This window comes from Marmota marmota, unplaced genomic scaffold (assembly GCF_001458135.2).
Source record: "Marmota marmota marmota unplaced genomic scaffold, marMar, whole genome shotgun sequence".
NCBI classification, from domain to species: domain Eukaryota; kingdom Metazoa; phylum Chordata; class Mammalia; order Rodentia; family Sciuridae; genus Marmota; species Marmota marmota.
In genome coordinates, this window is record NW_025999862.1 from 6,620,118 (window position 1) to 6,644,281 (window position 24,164).

At 33.4% G+C, this 24,164-nt stretch overlaps 1 protein-coding gene across 5 annotated transcripts in view; it reads left to right on the forward strand.

Moving 5' to 3' along the window:
* Positions 1–24,164, forward strand: part of Ctnna3 (catenin alpha 3) — a 1,666,222-nt gene that overhangs the window by 1,581,399 nt on the left and 60,659 nt on the right. For all 5 annotated transcript variants that reach the window (XM_048810157.1, XM_048810163.1, XM_048810171.1 and 2 more), the window contains one exon: positions 11,664–11,769. In XM_048810157.1, the coding sequence (XP_048666114.1) occupies positions 11,664–11,769 (106 nt within the window). The remainder of the gene's footprint in view (positions 1–11,663; positions 11,770–24,164) is intronic.

Here is a 24,164-nt window from a genome sequence, read left to right on the forward strand (position 1 = left end):
TGTATTTACAGTACACTGGCTTTGATTAATGTACACACTCAGAGAAGTAATGTGTAGAGGGTAAGAAAAGACATGTTTTCAAATGTTGATGCTGAGTACAGATTTTCCATTATGGCTTGAAAAGGTGTGGATGAATAATGACTTACAATCTCTTGGGGAGATGTAGGAAGAGGTCATAACAGGAACAACTTTTGCATGTATGAGGGAAGATAAAAATGACCTTCTTGTCAATTTTCACTGTACTCATATGAACCTGGAACGTCATTACTGAGAAGTTTATATCATATTTCACAAATTTATAACCAAGAACTTGTGATTTTTAACAATAATGTTGTCCCTAAGTAACCCTTTCAAATATGAAATGAGTATGTATAGCTTCTTATTGTCTTATGAAAACAAATTCTAGAGTTTTCAAATTATGTGGATCTCAAAGAGGAAATGAGTACATATAATCATCACCTGAAGCTGGGTACAGTGGCACAGGTCTGTAATCCCAGCAACTCAAGAGGCTGAGGCAGGAGGATCACAAGTTCAAAACCAGCCTCAGCAATGTAGCAAGGCTCTGTCTTAAAATATTTTTAAAAAGGGCTGGGGATGTACCTTAGTGGGTTCAATCCCTGGTTTCCAATAAATAAAACCTAAAAATTTTCTCCATTTCCCCCAGAATAAGATTCCTCCCTTCTTCTTGTCACATCTCAGGGTACAAAGTACTTTCAGTCCAAGTGTGCTTAATGTGTAGCACCGGGAGAGCAGAAAGGCAGGTTAAATTTAAAGTATGATATAAATGGTAGAAAGAGGAAAAACACCAAACACACATAGTTTCTCCCCAGGCAACTCTGATTTCCACAGTTCTCCATATTTCCTAGGTTACCCCCTTGAGTATGAATTATAAGTAAAGGAGCATATAGCTAGCAAACAATTAAGAACCAAGAACTGGAACTTTTCACTGGCAATTGGAATGATATTGGTCATGTTTAAAAAAAAGGAAATAAAGAAAGAACAGCGATTGGAGAAGCAAATTCTATAGTACTGTCCATTTGTTCTAGCTGATTTGATCTAAATTCATGGAACCAATAGCTTTCTCATAGGAGGCAACTCTGGCATCTTGGTAGTGATTTGGGGGAACTGTAGCAGGGTGAATAATGATCCCCAAGTCATCCATCTCCTCCTCCAACCTGTGAGTGTTATATGGAATAAGGGACTTTGCAGATGAGATTATGTTAAGGATTTTGAGACTGAAGAGATTATTCTGAATTATCTGGATGTCTTCAATACAGCAAGGGTCTTCACAAGAGGGAGTAGGAGAACAAAAAACAGGCCACCAGTGAGATGACAGAAGCACAATAGTGGTGACATGCTTTGAAGATGGAAGAAGAAATCACAAGCTAAGGAAAGCAGGCAGCCACTAGATGCTTGAAAAAAAAAAAAAAAAAGGCAAATGAGCAGATTCTGTAATTAAAATTTCCTGGAGCAAGTCTTGCTGATGCTGCAACTTTAGCCTAGTGAAATTTATTTTGGATTTATGGTGTACAGAATGGTAAAACAATAAATTTGTGTTGTTTTAAGCCACTAAGTTGTTAGAGATTTGTTACAGTAGCAATAACAAATTAATTACAAGAATTATAGTGTTAGAAATACCAAGGTTCCAGGATAAATCAAACACATGCTCGGAAGTAGGTCGGCATGGAAAAACTGTAGAAGAGTGTTCCCCAAAAGGGAATCTAGCAAGAAGGCCCACTTGGGAGGGCAGTCCCCCAATATTTATCGCCAACAAAGCACTGCCCCTTCCTCTGATAGGAAGTTTGTGGATCCAATCTATTAGATTAACTACTTCAAAATTTGGATGGATATACAATCAATCAACAAATATATGAAAAAATGCTTATCATCTCTTGCAATCAGAGAAATGCAAATCAAAACTACTGTAAGATCATCTCACTCCAGTCAGAATGGCAGCTATTATGAAGACAAACAACAATAAGTGTTGGTGAGGATATGGGGAAAAAGATACACTCATACATTGCTGGTAGGACTGCAAATTGGTGCAGCCAATATGGAAAGCGGTATGGTGATTCCTTGGAAATCTGGGAATGGAACCATCATTTGACCCAGCTATCCCTCTTCTCGGACTATACCCAAAGGACTTAAAAACAGCATACTACAGGGACACAGCAACATCAATGTTTATAGCAGCACAATTCACAATACCTAAACTGTGGAGCCAACCTAGATGCCCCCAGTGGATGAATAGATAAAAAATAATTGGTATATATACATAATGGAATTTTACTCAGCAACATAAGAGAATAAAATCATGGCATTTGCAGGTAAATGGATGGCATTGAAGAAGATAATGCTAAGTGAAATCAGGCAATCCCCTGCCCCAAAACAAAAAAAAACAATTGCCCAATGTTTTCTCTGATATGAAGAGGCTGACTCATATTAGGGTAGGGAGGGAAACTATGGGAGAAATAGATGAATTCTAGATAGGGAAGAGGGGAGGGAGGGAAAAGGAGGAGGCAGGTGATTAGCAAGTATGTGGAATGTGATGGACATCATTATCCAAAGTACATGTATAAAAACACAAATTGGGTGTCAACCTATTTTATATACAGAGATATAAAAAATTGTGGTATATATGTGTAATTAGAGAATAAAAAATTGTGGTATATATGTGTAATAAGAATTGTAATGAAAAAAAAGTACATGTATAAAGACATGAATTGGCGTGAGCATATTTTATATACAAAGATATGAAAACTTGTGCTCTATATGTGTAATAAGAATTGTAATGCATTCTGCTGTCATGTATTTAAAGAAATAAAATCAATTTAAAAAAATAATTAAAAAGCCACACCTTAAAAAAATTTGTATGGAAATGAAAATGGGCTACAGTTATGATTGGATACCTATTGGGGAATTTTTAAAAATTGCTCCATTCTGACCACACAGTTTCCTAACTTAATATGACTCCATTATACACATGAAACTTAAGTTGCAGTAAATACGCCTGTATTGCATTACAGGTTATTTTGGATAGAAACAAAAACATAAGTCTTACAATGGGAAGACGGATAAGAATAACTGATACAAGAATGATACCTGTTGTAGGTTGTAGAGGAAGCTATAAGAATTGGGATGCAGAAAGCTACCAATTCCAATTTTCTCTTTAGATCTATGTGTGATTTTTCTCAGCATTGGAAGAGGAGAGGAGAGTGGTAATTTTTCTTATATGGCTATGACCTTTAGATATGGTAGTAAAATAACTTATTAATCATTCAAAAAATAGACTGGCATTAGGAAAGAAGTTCTGCTTAGAAGCCACAGTTTTCACCAGTGTTAAGGGTCACAATACCATTAATGGCTTCATTGTTCATTCTATTAAACTACATATGGTCAATCCCAGGTCCCCATCACTAGATTACATTTCTCAATGAACTAAAAGTTCATTGGGGATAATAATTCCCAGATGTATTTACTTATAGACCCAAGTAGAATGGAAGAAAAAGATAAATGTGAGATCATTGATAAGAGAAATTCAACCAAAGAAGATAAAGAAGAGGTTTTTGGTTTGTTTGTTTGTTTTTCTTGTTTGTTTTTCAATGCCCCTTGAGATTAGTTTGAGTAGCAATGAAGGATGCTTTAATAGGACTTCATTCAAAACAGTGGCTGGGGATCTCTAGGTGTGTGTGTGTGTGTGAGGGGGGGGAGAAAAAAGAGAGAGAGAGAGAGGATTGTTCCATTGCAACATATGAAATAATCCACTGATTTAGAGGTATCGATTGAATTTTAATGCTTTAAGATGACCACTGAAAACCCTATGATGATACTAAGACCCTGTAATTTATTTTTAATTGGCTCCAAATGTACTGACTTAAACTCTTTGTTATTCAACTTAAACTAACCTGTATTTCTATACCTTGGAAAAAAATAAGGAATTTTGAACTTCTAAGATTCTATTTCCTGGTTATTAGGATGAAAAGAGTAAACATCAGGCACAGAGTGAGCATGCAAGGCAGCACAAGATGATATATGCACAATGATAGAAGTTCCAGGACATGAATGCCAACTCCTAAATGTGCACACTGCAAAAACACTGCACCACTCTGCAGCAGGGTGGGGTGTGAGAACTGAGTGGAGTGAGACAGTTAATCATAACAGTTTCTGGAAGAGGAAAATAATAGGACAAAACCTGTTATTATGTATATTTTCAGTACAAAATTAACAGAAAATGGTAAAATCTTTAGTTAGGAAGAACTGAAATAGTGGGTTTTACAAAAGACAAAATATCCGTCTTGTTGACCTCTATTTTGCCTCCAAATTAAAAACAAGCAAACTTTGATAAAGAAATTCTTTATTCTAATCCTACTTGTTTCCTACTGTAGGTGTTTTCCTTCTCTGGATTTTGTCGTCTGCCGTGGATTTGATAATTATAATAAGAGGTTAAGAGGAATTTGGAGAATCTAAAAGTTGAAGAACAGGCCAGGCACACTAGTGTTCACCTATAATTCCAGCTCTTAGGAGGTTGAGGAAGGAGGATCACAAGTTGAAAGCCAGCCTCAGCAAAAGCGAGGCGCTAAGCAACTCAGTGAGATCCTATCTTTAAATAAAATACAAAATAGGACTGGGATGTGGCTCGGTGATGGAGTGACCCTGAGTTCAATCCCTGGTAACCTGACCCCCTGCAAAAAAAAAAAAAAAAAGAACAGAAGAAAAGATTTATGGCTTACACCTTATTGGAAAACTAGTTCATAGATATGAGGTAGAGAATCCCTACTCCCTATCCATACATACACACAAACACAAAACCATTACCACATAATCATAACATTAACATCAGCAGCAATAACAATAGTAACTCTATCTAAGTATTCTCCTAGACAGATTTCTAAAATTTCTCTAAAATAAGTCTCATCCTTGTTTCATAAACAAATACAATGATGAATAAGACAGACTTTCACTATCATGCACAAAGCAGAACCTTTGTAATTTTTGTTGTTAATAATGGTCTCTATATTGTGACAATTTCAAAATAAGAAATAGAATTGGCCTTGTGCCCAGGCAGAGTATCTGTCTTATAATTTCAATTGTATTGGTGAAGGACCATGGTTCTTTCCCAAATTTCCACTCTACTTTGTGACATCCAAAATTTCACAACCCCTTTTTGCTGAAATGGAAAATATACTGTATTGGATATCAACACCCCTGGGAATATGACATGAGTTCATGAAACCCTTCTCCTTCCTGGGCCCAATTTTGACACATTTCCAAGCCTTCTCTGCAGCTACATGAGTCCTTGACTGTATTCTGGAAAGTGGATGTGAGTGCTATGTACCAATTCTCATCCTGTCCCTAAAGCCTACTGTGAGATCCTCTAGTCTCATTCTTTTTAGGTGTTGGATGCCTGGCTACAATGGTTCCCTGCAGAGGAGAGTCCTGGATCTTTAGCGGCCAGCACTGGGGTCCTTGAACAACTGTGTGGTACATAGCTTACTACCCCACAAGCCACCTTCACTATGATTTGAGAGAAAAATCAACTTGACTGTTTGAGGCCACTAAGACATTTTGATGTTCTTATACATATTTTGATGTTCTGAATAATATAGAACAAGAAAAGAAGAAATGACAAATATATCTATAATTGTATAATATATGCATAATTTTTTCAGACATATTTTTACTCTCTCATGGAGCAACATCATTTTGAGACTTGAATCCCAAAGGTTCCTTAGGATTCTAATTACTCCAGATGATTGTTAGCTGATTATTCACTAGCTGATTTACCAAGGACTTTTATAGAGTCTTCAAAACTTGAGAATGACACTTTAAAGGGAAAGTAACATTAGAGGGAGAAAGTTGCCTAATTCAAGTTTTATGTCTGAATAGTAGAGAAACATTGTGTCCTTGTTTGAGTGTGGTATCTCTCTTCATCTCATCATTTGAGTGGTTTTCATGATAATTTCATTTTTTTTTGTTTTTTATCTAACACAGAATTACAAGTAAGGGAATTCTGGTGGTTCCCTTATAGAACTAAATCATTAATCCTGGGAAGTTACACTACCATAGAGATCCATCACTAAGTGGAAATAAACTGTATAAAAAGTTAAACAATAGCCTTGAACAACAATAACAATACCACAGACACACACACACACAGTTTATGTGGGTATATATTTTATGTTATTTTTTCTTGGTGAAAGGATGTTATAGACAAGGCTATACAGAACAATATTGTCAGCAGATATAAAAAAGAACGTAATGAAGTGAATTCAGTTGATATCTGGCAAGTACTATAATATTTAAATAAAAAGATCAAAGGGTAATTTTTATAAGATATCCTTATTTGTAAATGGAGAAAGGAAAGAAAAATTTGCATATGATAAGCAACTACTATATGACAAATATTTTGTAATACATTTGATTTTATGTTCCTTACCATATGAAAAATATGACAATCATTATTTTAATGGAGAGAGAACAAGCTCAGACCAACAAAAGTCATTATTTACTTAAGACTAATTTGCTAATAAGTAAAATTACTAGAATGCAAATTAAATGTATGTCCCAAGTTCCTATTCATTTTATTCTGTTGAAGCATCAATTTGAATGCTATAAATAAGCAAGCAAAACAAAACAAAACTATGTCTAAAGTTAGGACTTTCCAATAAAAAATTCATTTGATACATCATAAATAAACATTGAAACGCAGTTTCCCTTCTAGCGTGGCACATGTGATGTCTAAGTTGGAGAAGGTAATGTTTAGGATGTGGGAAGAAGAAGGAAAGGTAATTAGGGTAAAAAAAAGAAAGCAATACTATCTCAAGAAACTCTAGGCCGTAGGCTTCTGTAGCCCTTTAACCATTTGCCATGAACCTGCCAAGTCTATACCATATAGGATATTTTTTCTCATTTATCTGGGACACAGATTTAGGCAGTATTCCTTGAGGTTTCTGGGTGTGAGCAAGTCACTGTTGGTGGATCTCCCTGTTAACCAGTGCCAGAATCTAACCTTCATCTTTTCTCTCTATTGAATAAATGGTAACACTCATCAATGGCTAAACAGAACTTCTGGTATTTTAATTTTAATTTAGTGTGTTTTATGGGAGGCAGTATAGCACAGCTTTTAAAAGCAGATCCTCAGGCCAAACTGCCTAAGTTCAAGTCCCATCTCCAATACTTATAAGCTGCCTGACTTGGTCAAGATATGTTTAACTTCTCCTCAGTTTCCTCATCTGCAAACTAAAGATAATAACAATTCTAAATTCAGAGGGGGATTATACTGATAGTGTGTGAATGGAAACTAGCATGTAGAAAATGATATATGTGTTAAATAGTATTATAGCAGAAAATGTACAGCGTCATTGTTTTAATCTATTAAGTGAACTGTGATAACATGGGACTTATTCAAAATAAATATAAGCACCAAAGGAAAAGAAGATTAAGATAGGCCTGGTGAGGTGAAGATTACGGTAAAAATTTTTGGTTAAAAAGGAGAATAATATTGTTATCAAAGATTTAAGAGAAACAAAATGCAAACAATATAATTGAGCTTTCTGTTTCGTTTTCAATCAGTAGCAGAAGTTACCAAATCATTTTGTTTATCCTCTGTTGCCAAAAAGACAAAATAAATATATGAAACCATTTGGTGTTTTTTGGTTCTTAAATCTGAACCCCAGTTAATTGGTCATCTGCACCATCTTCTAATTGCTTGTGCTTAGTCAAAAGAAAGAAGGGAGAAATCGAATGCCAGAAATGGGAAGAGAGTCAAAGATGGACATGTCAGAAATGGCCAACAGGTTTATGTTAAACCAAGATATTATATTTCAGAGATGTCCCTTTCACTCACCTAATTGAAATACCCATGGTGTCTCCATCTTTGAATTATTGTAGGGCTTCCATTACACCTTCTAACTCTTAATTTTTTAAATTACTTTTTAGTTTTAAATTAGCACAGGTAAAATTGTATACATTTACTGTATGCCACAGGATGTTGTGCAATATGTATGCAGTGAGGCCTGGCTAAATAAACATGCATCACCTAATACAGTTGTCACTGGGCCAGCCCTCCACCTCAGACCTCCGTCTACCCTCCTTTTTAGGAGATAGATTATTATTTTATAACCTCAGTTCATTAAAATTTCTGGCCTCTGGTTTCTTTAAATATTTTCAAATATTTCAATCTCCCTCCTTACTCCTCTGGGCATCTTTCTCTGTAGGATCCAACTCCATGATTTAAGGCACAGTTTGTTGACAAGAAATCCTAGGACCCTATTATGAAAATGAAGGCAGCAAACAACCTTTGAATGTATTTCCCAATTTAAAAAAGCTTTCATTACACAGCACATTTCAGGCAGAGAATGTTAAAAATCTATCATAGTTTCAGTAATTATGGCTTCCTCTGGAAGCTTGGCATGCTATGGAATCATTTGTAAAATGTGGATTTTGTTTGGCACTCAGTAGGAAGCTTGCCAAGCAATACATTTAATTAAAAATGTGGGAAAGGGAATGATTGTGGTCTGTCATAGTGTATGATCATTGCTTTTAATTTCTAACCCTTATCGTTATTTTTATGATAGTGGGCTCATAACAAGATTCGTGTTTAAAGTTAGAGGTGATTTTTCTTTTATCAGCATAGTGTTTTTATACAGGAAATATATTATTTTGAGGGAAAGGGTACATTAGCTGCATTCCTTAGATCTAAGTCTTTGTCTATGGTGCAAGCTACGAGAGAGCTTTAGCTGCTCTCCTTAGTAACAACCTTTATCCATTGTTTAAGACCTTGAAAATTGATGCATTGCCTTTTGGGAGCTTAGACAGCTTTATTTAAGTCTAACTTTCTCCAGAGATGCATAGAAATAATGAAATGCAATGCCTTTCTTGAACATAACCCTGTACATAACTTCTAGTCCTCCCTGACGCGTAAAGTAAATTTGATAAGAGCAACTCCAATATCGTAATGATTAATGTTGACTTTTTTTTTTTAATTTCAAAGCAACCTATGTCAGCAGATTCAGAGAAGTGTGATGATAACCATCTCTAAGGCCAGATTCTCATTGTGTTACATACACTCTTCTATTTTCACAAGGAAACTTGTCTGTAATATCTTTGAGAGGCACCACAGAAAGGATACAAACGTAATGGAAGGGGACCTTTCTGACACAAGCTTTTGAGAGTTCAGGTTTTCAGGTGTAGAATTCTCTGACCACTTAGCTTTATGAATCTCCTCTTTTATCACTACATAGCTCCACCCTTCTTAGTGAACAAAGATATTCCTTTAATAACAGATAGGTCAGATTTAACATTAGGTGTCAGTCCAAGGTGTAAATAACACATAGACAAAGATTATTTTCACTCCCCTTCTCTTGTAACTCCACTGTATTTTGAATTCATAAAATCTTTTTCTAATTCTGACCAGTTTATTGTTCTCTTCCACCTTCCTTATTATCCCTCCTTCCCCTAAAGCATTGAGACCATTGCTTAAAAGAACTGTTCTTCCAGGGTCCCATTCTCTGCTAGGGAAAAATAACAGAAAACCAGAAAGCAAATCTTTGAGAGGCCATGTAGTAACAACAAGGAGGTTAGGAAATAGGGAGAAAAGTAGTTTTAATTGGACGCAACAGCTTCATTAATTCTGATAACCGTTCATCTTTTTTTCTGGGAAGAGGAAATAGAACAAAAAAAAATCTCATTTTCATCTTCCAGTCTAGTTGCACACACCTCACATCTTTGAAGAGTGGAGATCCAAGTAAAATGATCTAGATATGAAGGTATCTGACTGTCCTTTCACAGTAATTTGCCAAAGCCAGTACCGATTTTCCTCAGCAGAAATGCTGCTCTCATATCAAAATGGTCAATCACTGAAGAAACAAATAGAAAGTTGCTCCAAAAATGTAGTAAGTGCCCTTTTTCCTTCTTTCCCTGCCTGCAAAATCCTGAAAACAATCCAGCTTGTATTCCAGGGCATTTTGAACCAAAATTGTCTTCAAGTAAGAATAGCTGTAACTTATATATATGAATGCTTGCTTTGTTTAAAGCAACAACATTCAGAGCACTGTATAGAAATATACTCATATAGTCCTTAGAATGTCCATATGTGGTCGGTGCTACTGTTATCACTGAAGAAACTGAGGCACAGAGGAGTTATTGATCTTTCTTGATTTATACATAGTAGGAAGTAGTCTGTTTTGGGAAACAGTTCAAGATAATATGAATCCAGATTTACTCAACTACTATGATATATTTATTTTTTCTTATACTTTAGAAAGAAGAGATTGATTAAAAGCAAGAGACTTGATTAAAGAAGATTAGACAGAGACAACAATATCCCATGTGCCTTGCACAGTAGCATATGCCTGTAATCCCAGGGGCTCAGGAAGTTGAGGCAGGAGGACTGTGAGATTAAAACCAGCCTCAGCAACTTAGCAAGGCCCTAAGCAACTCAGTGAGAACCTGTCTCTAAATAAAATACAAAGAAAGGGCTAGAGATGTGGCTCAATTGTTAAGTGCCCCTGAACAAAAACCAAAAACCAAACCAAAACAAAACATGTAAGGAAGAATACATAAATGGTGTTCTTTACAGGTACCATTGACTTTCTGGGGCACTCTGAAGTTAGACTCCCTATTATATTGTTTAAAATTCAATTCCAACCCCCTGCCTTTTTTTTTAATGCTCACAGCGTGGTATTAAAATGACAAAACTGTGAGGTAGGCAAAACAAGATCAAATACATGTCAAAATCTTATAAAGACAACTGGGCCACCTGGATGGTTCTCTTGACTAGCACAAACTGTGTACATGGGTGGGCAACTATGTGACAGCTAATTTTATAACATATTTCTTCAAAATAAGGCTGGATCATTATTTAAGATGAACAGAGGGTACCTCTTTTTAAGTACTTCTGTTGAATTGTTCTCAGGCCTAAATTCATTTTTGTCTGGGAGAAAATTTCCACTCATTGCAGCAATGCTATCAGCATTTTCCTTTGAAGTGATGCTACAGTAAGTGGATTTACTTAGGTAAGGCTTAGGATATCTTCTCTTTAAAGCTGGAAGGACAACTGCAGGGCCAACTGGGGGAAGAATTTGATTTATGCTCCTGTGTTAAATGTCCCAGGTTATGCATTTGTCAGGCTTGGCCTTTCTGTGTTTGAAGTAATATGGAGAAAAGATAATATGATAAAAACCTAATACCAATAACTGAAAAAACTGTAAAATTACGGATTAAAATGTAAAAATTAAAAGTAACCTTGTTGATCAAATGCAGTTTTAAATGTATACATGTATATAATATCCAAAGTATAATTTTCGTTGCTAGAATCAGGAAAATACCTTTGTCTTTAGGCATCTCAGAGATTTCCAAGAGCATCTCTAAGCTGCTATTTACTATAATAAACACCTGGAAATGAAGATGCAATGAAATCCATCTTCTCTGTAGCATTTTCTGAATCTTAACACAATAAAGCTTTTATTTTTTTTAGAAAAAAATTCATGTAAGACTTTAGTCTGATTGGTACCTACCCAAGACCAAAGTATGTAAAACTAATTGCCAATACACCAGGATGCAAATATTTTATATATGCAAATATAGATGTTTATCTATCAATATAAATATAGATCCATTGTTTTATGAAGCACTCAAACTAACATGCATTCTTTTATTTTCAGAGGCAAAGGCCCACTAAAACATACAACTGAGGTGATATATGCAGCTAAAATGATATCAGAATCAGGATCAAGGATGGATGTCCTCGCTCGGCAGATTGCTAACCAGGTGAATTATTTACAAATGGAAATTGTGAAATCCATGCTCATTGCTCCTTGCCATTCAAACATTAATTAGAGCAAAGATGGATTTTTATTCTATTGTATATTTTCCTTAAATTGCATTTGGGTTATTTTTAATTTTATAACATTATTAATATACAACTTATTAACATTAATATACAAGCATCAATAATATTATTAAGAATTAATAATTTATAAAGTGGACAATTAATTCTAAGGAAGCTTAACTTCTTTTAGGGGAAATTTCTTTTCACTTTAAATGTTTTCAAATGATTTTTTGAATCAGCTTTTTCATTTCAAAAAAACTGTTAATTTTAATTGGCAGTTAATAACCAAACAGTGTTTTTTCCTTGACAATTTAGATTGCTTATTTTTGATTTTCAAAAATGAAGACATTTAAAATTTTATTATGTTAAGTTTCTTGGGTTAACAATATATTATAACATTATATATAAAACTAAAAGACAAATACTAATTAGTGAATACTAAAGTGAAAATATATAACAAAGAAAGTATATCATTCTTATGGAGACTGGTGTTTCTAAACACTTTGATTTCCTTTCATTAGATGTCTCATGGCTCTTTTACAGTTTTCTAAGTAGCAGCTACATCATTTAAGTTACGTTCTGAGTAACTTTAATTGGAAAATCTGTCAGTTCCACTATTTAATTTATTGAGATATTCAATTAATATTTAGACTGGGGTATAATATTACTTTGAAGCCTAATATTTAATTCAGCTTCATAATAAATATTAATTCCTCCTCAGGAAAAAACACTTCTCTTTTTGGCTTTGCACTTATTCCATATCATTTCATATAATTCCATATTCTTTATTATTTGAATATACAATAAATGAAAAACAAATAAAAACTGATAATAGCAGAGAAAACATTTTTTAAAGTCCTTGAGTTATACATATCATTTATTGTCTTGGCTTTAAGAATTATACAAATTTTATTAATCTTATGTTTTAGTACAAATTGAGCATCCTTAAAAATCCAAAAATAGATTTGATACTTTAATAAGTTTTGGATTTTAGGGCATTTTGTTTTTAGATTTTCAGATTTTGCATGTTCAACCAATATTCCAAAATTTAAAAAAAATTATTTATAAATAAGTCTCCAAAACTTGACACACTTCTGGTCCCAAGTATTTCAGATGGGGAATATTCAGCCAGTATGGAGCACTTATAATTGAAAGCAAGTTGTATTCTACTATAATTCAAAATGTCCAAGTCTGAATAAATGACTACAGCCCACATATGCCCCTGTATTTTTCTTATTTTAGAATTTTATTGCATTCACTTTTAAAAGACAGACTAAATATTGTTGGAATTGGTGAAACCTTACAGTTCATTACACAGATTTACATACACTAATAACTTTTAACATACTAAATTCTTCCTATCCTTTTTCTTCTGTATATTTTGGAATTCACAGTTTTTAAAGTTCAAATACTTATGTCACTTGGAAGTTTTTTTCTTATGTTGGTATTCTTTAATTTGACCAGACAACCTTACAGTAGGTACTTATATAATATAGCTTCATTAAATTATGCCATTGTTTTTAACATTATTCAGATTGTAAGAGAGGAAGCAAAGGTACAATTTCACTTCCATATAGCTTTGACATTTTACAACAAGCTGAAGGAAATAGTCACTGACTAATGAAGAATTATGAATGACTCTATGGCCTTTTCCATTTCATATGGTATAGCAGTTTCAAATGAATTATTTCTGTTCTGAACAAATAGGGTTCTGAAGAATCAAACTTGCTAATAAATAAACAGGTTATGTTTTCATAGTGGCCATCTTGGGAGATTGTCCATGAAAGTGTTCTGATATTTTTTTAAAGATTGACATATAAATTTTAGGCATTAAATAATAACTGATTTTGATTGTGGAAGACAATGATGAAAACAAGGCCATTTTCAGTGGCTAATGCATATTATGAAAAAACTCTCCGGGGGCATTAGTTGCTATCTAGTTTGTTCAATCTAGTAGTTCAAAATTTTAAAGAATTTCTATGATGCTGTTTAGTCTGCTTTTTACTGGAGTATCAGAAGGCCAAATGCTAAGTAATTTCCAATTTAATCTAGTGTAAACTTGAAATACATAAATACATATTATATTGTAGTATAATATTTACATATTTTATTAGATCAATAATAGTTTTATTTTGCATGACTTCTGAAGCTCATATGCAGAGAGAATGAAATGGAATCTGATTAGTTGAGGCTTCTAATTATGCTTGCCTGGCTCCCTCTTTCTTCATTCTTCCTCCCCACCTTACTTCCTTGTGCATGTATTCATTGTGCATATACCAGGTATAATTCACTTCTAAGGAATTACTGTCAGCTAACAAGAAAGAGAAGAACTAAAATATTGTTTAATTAGTTGTGTATGTTTTTATTATTTTAATTGTACATATTTATGTGGTACAGAGTAATAATTTGATACATGTGTACAATATGTAATGATAAAATCATAATAGTTAACATTTCCATCTCAACATTTAAGTTTTGGGATTAATGTATAATAATTGAACTAATTTATACAGTACAATATGATAAAACCCTTCTATTTAAATACCCAGTACCCTCAGGAAATTTATTTGTATCAATCACTTAATATCTCTTAAACTTTCCCATGCTCCCAGATAGGCAGAATCAATATTGTCAAAATAGCCATACTTCCAAAAACATTATACAGATATAATGCAATTCCTATTAAAATCCCAATGACATTCTTCATAAAATAGAAAAAGCAATCATGAAATTTATTTGAAAAAATAAGAGACCCAGAATAGCCAAAGTAATCCTTTGCAAGAAAAGTGAAGCAGGAGCATCACAATAGTGGACCTTAAACTATACTCCAGAGCAATAGTAACAAAAATGGCATGGTATTGGCACCAAAATAGGCTTGTAGATCAATGGTACAGAATAGTGGACACAGAGACAAACACATAAATACAGTTATCTCATACTAGAAAAAGGTGCCAAAAACATTCATTGGAGAAAAGATAGCGTATTCAACAAATGGTGCTGACAAACTTGGAAATTCATATGTAGCAAAATGAAATTAAATCCCTATCTCTCACCCTGCCAAAACTCAACTCAAAGCAGATCAAGAACCTAAAATAACTATACTAGAGACTCTGTGCCTAATAGAGGAAAAACTAGTCCCAAATCTTCTTCATGAACTTAGGACCTGACTTTCTTAACAAGACTCCTAAAGCCTAAGAAGTAAAATCAAGAATCAATAAATGGGATGGATTCAAATTAAAAAGCTTCTTCTAAGCAAAGGACACAATCAATAACATGAGCAGAGAGCCTATAGATTGGGAGAAAATCTTTACCACATGCACTTCCAATAAAGCATTAATCTCTAGGCTATATAAAGAACTCAAAAAACTTAACACTGAAAAATAAATAACCCAATTAATAAGTGGGCTAAGGAACTGAACAGATACTTCACAGAAGAGGAAATACAATCCATCAACAAATATATGAAAAAGTGTTCAACATCTCTGGCAATTAGAGAGTGCAAATCAAAACTACTCTAAGATTTCATCTCACTCCAGTCAGAATGGCAATCATTAAGAATATAGGCAGTAATAAATATTGGCAAGGATGTGGGGGAAAAGCTACACTCATACATTGCTGGCGGGACTGCAAATTGGTACAACCACTATGGAAAGCAGTATGAAGACTCCTCAGAAAACTTGGAATGGAACCACCATTTGATCCAGTTATCCCACTCCTTGGTTTATACCCAAAGGACTTAAAATCATCATACTACAGCAATGCAGCCACATTAATGTTTAGAGCAGCTCAATTCATAATTGCTAAACTATGGAATCAACCTAGGTGTCCTTTAATAGATAAATGGATAAAAATATGTGATATGTATATGTATGTATGTATATATATATATAATTTTTTTTTCAGTGGAACATTACTCAGCTTTAAAGAAAGAATGAAACTATGGCATTTGCCAGTAAATGGATGGATTTGGAGAATATGATGCTAAGCGAACAAGGCCAATCCCCCAAAAAACCAAAGGCTGAATGTTTTCTCTAATATGAAGATGCTAATTCACAATAAGGGGAGCAGGGCACTAGAGAAGAATAGAGTTCCCTTAGATTAGGTAGAGGGGATGTGGGGATAGGAAGGATAGTAGAAGGAAACAGATATTATTACTGTATGTATATATGCAACTGCATGACCAATGTGATTCTTCAACATGTATACTCAGAAAAATGAGAAATTATATCCCATCTATATATGATACATCAAAGTGCATAAATGCATTCTACTGTTATGCAAAACTAATTAAAACAAATAAAAAATTGTATTGAGATGGTGTGGTAGCTTAATAAGACATCTAAAACATGCTTTTCTAAGTCCTATAGAACCCATACAATTTTTTGTCTTTATTACACAATGTAATCTTAAAGGACATCATGTTTTTAGCTATCAAAAAATTTAAACATTTCCCTTATAAATATACAGAATGACAGGTTGGAGAAGTGGAAAAGATTCCAGACCCCTGTCACAAATTTCTTTCTATTCCTGCACACTATAATGTAATTCTCCATTTTAGCAGATGTTATAAATTTCATAAGATAGGAATTATACACAAAAAGAGTTCAATTAGTTACAGAAGCAATATACCCCCAAATAGGAAGGAGATGAATAGTAGCCAAAAGTAAACTTAGCATCTGTTAAAGCGTGTTGCACAAGAAGAGAACAGAATTAGACTTTCTGACCCTGTGTGGTATTTCTGAAGCCTAATTGCTTGTTATAATTTTTTTAAAACAAAGATATGCAGGCTGTTGACTAGGTCCTGCCACCTAATCATAAATGAGCACAATTAAAATCAACGTTTAGTGATAAATGCATTGACGGTTAATGTTAATTCAAGTAAAGATGACATTTTAAAATAAAGAAGTATAAGTCAAATCACTCACATTGCACTCAATCTGCACATGTACTTTATACTGATATTTTGATTAAATATTGTTGGTGGTTAGTCTCATTTGACTTTTCATGCTGAGGCTCTGAGTCAAAAACGGTATTTTAATGAAACTACGCCAGAATTAAACTTCTGGAGTATTCATTATACCATAATTACATGTCATTTAAGGATATAATTCCCAAATACACCTTGTGACAGTTTGTTTGTTTTGATGTTATTATTGGTCTGCAATTTATTTCAGACAAACATTAGAGCCTAGATTTGTTTTATAGAGTAATGAACTCTTACTTCATAAAAATAAGTATTTAACAGCTTCTCAGGAATTAAATAGACTTAATACAGGATATTTGATGTGTTCTCGTTCTTGAGTGATAGTCTCTTGCTTAAAAGGATGATGTTTTACCATTTTTCCCTTTTACTGAATCTGTCATTTTCCCACTGAAACAACTTCTTACATGCTATGACAAGATTATATATTTAGGTTAATTTCATGTATGAATCATGGCTCCCGGAACCAAAGTATAAGGTGGTGTTCTAGAGTATAGGAGGTGGGGGTGCCTTAGTTATAGGAGGGCAGAGGAGAGCTGAGGGAAGTTTATTCTTACAGCTGCTACTGTCTTTAATTCCAAATAGTCAGAGTTTGTTTGAGTTAACTTTTCCACATCCAAATTCTGTGTGCAAGATAACACATTTTTATGAGTTCATTTCAATTCAAGTCATTCATTGAATTTCAGGCAAAATGGAGGTGAGTTGTAATCTATTAGTAACCTATCTGTTTATTATTCATTTATTTATTTATTTTTGTAGTGCTGGGTCCTTTTGAAAAATTTCTCATAGACATCAACATAAAATTGAAAAGTAGGAACATCTGCTGGAGGAAGCAAACATTAGAGAAGAAAGAAAATATCTTTAACTTTAATTTTTATCAGTGTTTGAAGTATATGCCATGTTCTTAAGAACCATAAAACCAAATTGAAACTAAAAGTGAATTTAAAAGAGTTCTTAAACTCAAGACAATTTTAGTGTAAACAGAGAGACATGACAAAATTTTAATAGCATATCATTTCTGATAACAACATTTATGCGTGGAGATAAGTCACAAATCATAGTTTCTCAAATGTAGTTCTCACAAATCAGACATTTAGTTTGACAATATGAGTCAGTGTTGTCTTCCATCACTGACATTATAAAGGAGTTTCAATGTATTTTTCATCATATTTCCCTGGGTACATTCTCTGTTCCATGTTTCAGAAACTTGAGTTTGTAAATTAGCAGTCAGAATAAATAGAGCAAAGAAAAAGAAATATCTACTATGTTGAAGATTTCTAGGTACAGGATCATCACAAATTAATGACTGTCCATACTTAAATACATACTGGAAAGGTTTTATTAGTTTTTTGTTACTATAATAAAAAAACTGAAACTGGATAAATTTATAGAGAAAAGAAGTTACTGTTCTAGAGGTCCAAAGGTCCAAATCTGGTGATGGCCTTGTTGCTGGCAGAGTCCTAGGTGGCATGATATCACATGGTAAGAGAGAGGGATATACATGCCTTTTCTGGTTTATTTGCTCTTCCTATAAAGCCACCAGTGTTCAGTCATGGGAGTTCCACCCAGATGACATCGTTGAATTCTAGTCACCTCTGAATGACCCCACTTCTAAATACTGTAGGTAGATTGAGTTTCCACTCTTTTCGTGGCTCACAATTTGGATTAAATTTCAACACATCACCTTGGGGAACATACTTAAACTATATCCAAACCATAGCATTAAATTTGGTAGTAAGCTACATAGAGTATGAAGTGGTTGAAAGTTAAATATGTTGAGTGTGAAATGTTAACAAGACACTGAAATGGGATGGACAAATGCCATATGTGTATGGATCTCTTGAAGGCATGGGTGGATTACTGAGATTTGAAATTTATACTTTGTAAGTGGCAGATGAAGTCAGGCTATTGTCTACTTTTATTGAAGAAGGTAAGAGTCAAAGATGGCCCAGAATATATTAGCAATAGGAGCAGACAAAAAGAAACCAAATGCTTACCAAGGAGGTCATAAAAACTCTTATAGAATTAGGAAAAAACATTCATGAAATGAAATTCTCTTATGAGAATTAAGAGACAGCAGGATATCAAGAAGATAAAAGATCTAAAAGCTACAGAGAGATGAAATAAGGGAAGGATTGCAACAGATACAGTACTCTTTCCAATTATGAGACCACTAGGAATATTAATGAAATAAAATTCTGTGGAATGGAGTTGAAGTTAGTGTGCAGCATATATAGGAAATAAGGAATTCACATCAGAACATTTTTAGAAGATATGGTCCTGAAAAAAAAAAAAAAAAAAAAAAACATGAGAGGGCTGAGGCTGTAGCTCAGTGGTAGAGCACTTGCCTTACACACATGAGGCCTGGGTTCAATCCTCAGCACCACATAAAAATTAAAAATTAATAAAAAATGAAGATATTGTATCCATCTACAACTCAGAAAATATTAAAAAAAAGGAGAGACAAGGTACATGGACCACTGTGATAAAGAGAAGCTTTGTTTAGAGTGTTCATGTTGATAGGCTCAAAGATTGGAAAAAGAGACATTGACAGTACAGTAAAAGATAGAATCATTGAAGATTTATAACTCTGAAAAACGTAAAATGAGATAGCCACTGGGCTGGATAAGAGGTGAAGGGATGAGCCCTGTGGGAAGAGAAAGGTCATGGACATGGCATGCTTTTACTGCCACTGATTGCTTAAAATTTCTATTCTTGAAATCCAAAATGACACCTAATACTTGTCATTACCAGGCTTTGCCAGCTTAGCAGAATTTAAATTGTTACCTGAAATTGCAGAAGTCATTTTAAATGTGTTTTAAATAAAGCTTTTACTCTAATATGAGCAAAAGAAAAAAAATGCTAAGATTATGAATAAAGATCTTTAAAAGTGTTCACTTTGCTAATTCATCCTCCAAATTTAACTGGAAAGGAATGAAGAGTTTTTAATTTTCCTATTTTTACTAGAAGGTGCATTCTGTATTGGTACTAAGAATCTTACTAAAAGAGTGGAAATGGCTTAATATGAGAAAACCATTTAGGTTGACAGGATATCTTCTTACCTGTACTAGATAACCCCATGGTTATAAAACTTAAATTTATAAAAACAAAACAATATATTAAAGAGCTAACCAGTTATTCTAGTCAATATCTCCTGTCTTAAAAAATGGGAAATAATAACCAAATCCCTGGTGGTATTCCTTTAAATGTAGGACATATCTCAACATTGTAAAAACTGCATATGATAAACTCAAGGCCAACATAATTCTACATGGAGAAAAATTGAAAGCATTCCCTCTAAAAACTGGAGCAAGACAAGGATGCCCTCTTTCACCATTTCTACTCAACATTGTCCTTGAAACTGTAGCCAGAGCAATTAGACAGATGAAAGAAATTAAAGGGATATGAACAGGAAAAGAAAAATTCAAACTATTACTGCTTGTGACATCATAATTCTATATTTAGAAGCTCCAAAACAATTCTACTGTAAATTTTCTAGAACTAATAAATGAACTCAGTAAATATCAGGATATAATATCAATACCCAGAATCAATATGGTCCTATACATCAGTGATGAATTCACTGAAAGAGAAATTAGAAAAACTGCCCCATTAGCAAGCACCTTAAAAAAATAAAACTTGGGAATCAATCTAACAAAAGAGGTGAAAGACTTCTATAATGAAAAGATCTACAGAACACTAAAGAAAGAAATTGAAGAAGAACTTAGAAGATAGAATGATCTCCCATGCACTTGGATATGCAGAATTAACATTTTTCAAATGGCCATACCCCCAAAATCATTAAACAGATTTAAAGCAATTCCTGTTAAAATTACAATGACATTCTTCATAGAATTAGAAAAAGCAATCATTAAATTCATTTGAAAAAATAGGAGACACAGAATAGCCAAAGCAATCCTTAGCAAAAAGAGTGAAGCAAGTGGCATCACAATACCAGACCTTAAACTATACTACAGAGTTATAGTAACAAAACTGGCATAGTATTGGCACCAAAACAGACACATAAACCAATGGTACAGAAAGGAAGACCCAGACAAATCCAAATAAATACCGTAATCTCATACTAGACAAAGGTGCCAAAAACATTCATTGGAGAAAAGATAGCCTCTTCAACAAATGGTGCTGGGAAAACTAGAAATTCACATGTAGCAAAATGAAATTAAACCTCTATCTCTCACTCTGCATAAAACTCAACTCAAAGTGGATCAAAACTTAGGTGTACTATAAAAGAGACCTTGAACCTAATAGAAGAAAAAGTAGGCCAAAATCTACATCATATCATCTTAGAAACTAACTTTCTTAATAAGACTTAGAAGATTTATAAGAAGTAAATTAACAATTAATAAATGGGATGGAAACGATATAAAAACCTTATTCACGGCAAAGAGAAAAAACAAGAACATGAAGAAAGAGCCTACAGAATTTGAGAAAATTTTTGCCACCTGCACCTCGGTTAGAGCATTAATCTCTAGAATATATAAAGAAATTAAAAAACTTTACACCAAAACCAAACAAATAGCCCAATCAATAAATGGGCTAAGGAACTGAACAGACATTTTAAGAAGAAATACAGTCAACAAATATATGAAAACATGTTCAACATCTCTATTAATTAATGAAGTGTAAATTAAAACTACATTGAGATTTCACCTCACTCCAATCTGAATGACAATTATCAAGAACACAAGCAACAATAAATGTTGACGAGAATTTGGGGATAAAGGTACACTTATACATTGCTGGTGATACTGCAAATTGGTGCAGCCAATATGGAAAACAGTATGGATATCCCTCAGAAAACTTGGAATGGAACCACCATTGGATTCAGTTATCCCATTCCTCAGCATATACCCAAAGGACTTAAAATCAGCATACTATAGTGACATGGCCACATCAATGTTTATAGCAGCACAATTCACAATAGCTGTGTAACCAACCTATATATTCTTCAATAAATGAGTGGATAAAGAAAATGTGGTACATATACACAATATAATATTACTCAGCCTTAAAGAAGAATGAAATTATGGCATTTATCAGTAAATGGATAGAACTGGAGGCAATGGTAAGTGAAATAAGCCAATCCCCAAAACCCAAAGGCTCAATGTTTTCTCTGATATGTGAATAATAATTCACAGTAATAGGGTGGGGGGCAGATGGCTAGGGAAGATTAGAGGTATTTTGGATTAGACAGAGGGGAGTGAAGGGAGAGGAGAGGGGTATGGGGGTAGGAAGGATAATAGAACAAATTGGACATTATTATCTTATATGCTATATGATTACATGACCAATATGCTTCCTATTTCCTGTACAACCAGAAGAATGAGAAGTTATACTCCATTTATGTATGATGTGTCAAAATGCATTCAATGGTCATGCGTGACTAATCTGAAAAAATTTTAAGAAGATCACATTTGCTTTTTTTTATTTCTTACATACATGACAATAGTGGAATACATTACATTTATAATTATCCATTAACATTCGCTATTTTAAAAAAGTTATTTTATGCAAATTCTACATGGAAAAAATAAAGTCAATAACAAGAATACTCTACAAATCTAGGAAGCAAAGTTTTTTTAATCACTTATATATAAAAATATATGAGAGTAAAAACTATTTGATTTTTAAAAATTTGTTTTATAAAATTGTATGTATATAATTTATACAACATAGCAATCAAAAAAATAAAAAAAGCAGCCTACAAATTGGGAAAAATATTTGCAAACTAAATATTTGATAAGCAATTAATATACAAAAAGTTCCACAGGACAAAAAAAAATGAGGGGTTTGAATGAAAGTTGTATAGAAAATATCATTGTAGATTCATGCGAATGAAGAAGAGAAAACTAAATTCAAATCAATTACTTTTAAAAATCTGAAAAATGACAACAATTATTCAGCAATAAAAGCAAATAAAATCATCGCATTTGCAGGTAAATGGATGGAGTTGGAGAAGATAATGCTAAGTGAAGTTAGCTAATCCCCCAAAACAAATGCTGCATGTTTTCTCTGATATAAGGAGGCTGACTCATAGTGGGGTAGGGAGGGGGAGCATGGAAGGAATAGATGAATTCTAGATAGGGCAGAGGGGTGGGAGGAGAAGGGAGGGGATCGGGAGTTAGCAAGGATGGTGGAATGTGATAGACACATTATCCAAAGTACATGTATGAAGACATGAATTGGTGTCAACATACTTTATATACAACCAGAGATATGAAAAATTGTGCTGTATATGTGTAATAAGAATTGTAATGCATTCCACTGTCATTTATTTTTAAAAAATCAATTAAAAAATTTAAAAATAATCTGAAAAACAACAACAATTAAGCCTAAGTAAAATGGTGGTGTGAATACTAGGGGTTATGCAGTCAAGGGCCTGGCAGACCAGGAAGTACCTTATAAAGATTAGCTTCATGTCAAGGTAAAACAATGAGATGACTTGCTTTTCTTCATTGTAGGTAATTTCTTATCTGTAAATTGGGAAAAAACACCTGATTGTTAGATGCTTGACAACTGAATGAGAATATAAACGTACATTAGTTAACCTAGCTTCTCACACAGGAAAACCTGTATGAAAACTAGCCATTATCATTCCTCCTCTTTGCCCTTCTTCCCTCTTCTCTTTCTTGCTATCCTTTTCTATCAAGTTATTATAAACATTTACAGTATTTTATGTGTTATAAGTAATCTAGAGATAATTTAAAGTACACTGCGATGATGTGTATAGGTTATATTCAAATTCTTTCCTCTTTATATGAGGGAATTGAACAACCAGGAAACTGTCCCCATTGAATACTGAAGTCTGACTGTCCTGGATAAATGCAGAAATGCATGAAGTATTTTCTGGTCTTTCATCCTACCTTTTTATTAGCAATTTAGGTCATTAGAAAGGAAATTTTTATAACATCTTATAATTATAGAAATAATATATATTCATTTCAAGATATACAAAATACATAAAAATTGCCTATCTTGTTTATTAGTATTTTCATGTTTCTTTTTAGCATGTTTTGAAACCACATTCTTTTCATATAATTTGATTTAAATGTTATGTAAAATTTTAAATATTGATTTTTCTACCCTCCAAAAACATGACCCCACACCCTTTGAAAATATTTCTTGAGACTACATAACCTCACATTATACAGAAATGCATATGAATTTAGTATTCCCATTATTTAGTACATTAGGTTATTTCTAAATTTTGCTATTGTTAAGTACTGTGACAGTGAATATCTTTGCGTATAAACCATGGTCTACATTTCTATGTTCTTATGAAAATTTATTAAAAGTGGAATTAATTTAGGAAAGATTTTTTAAAATGTATAA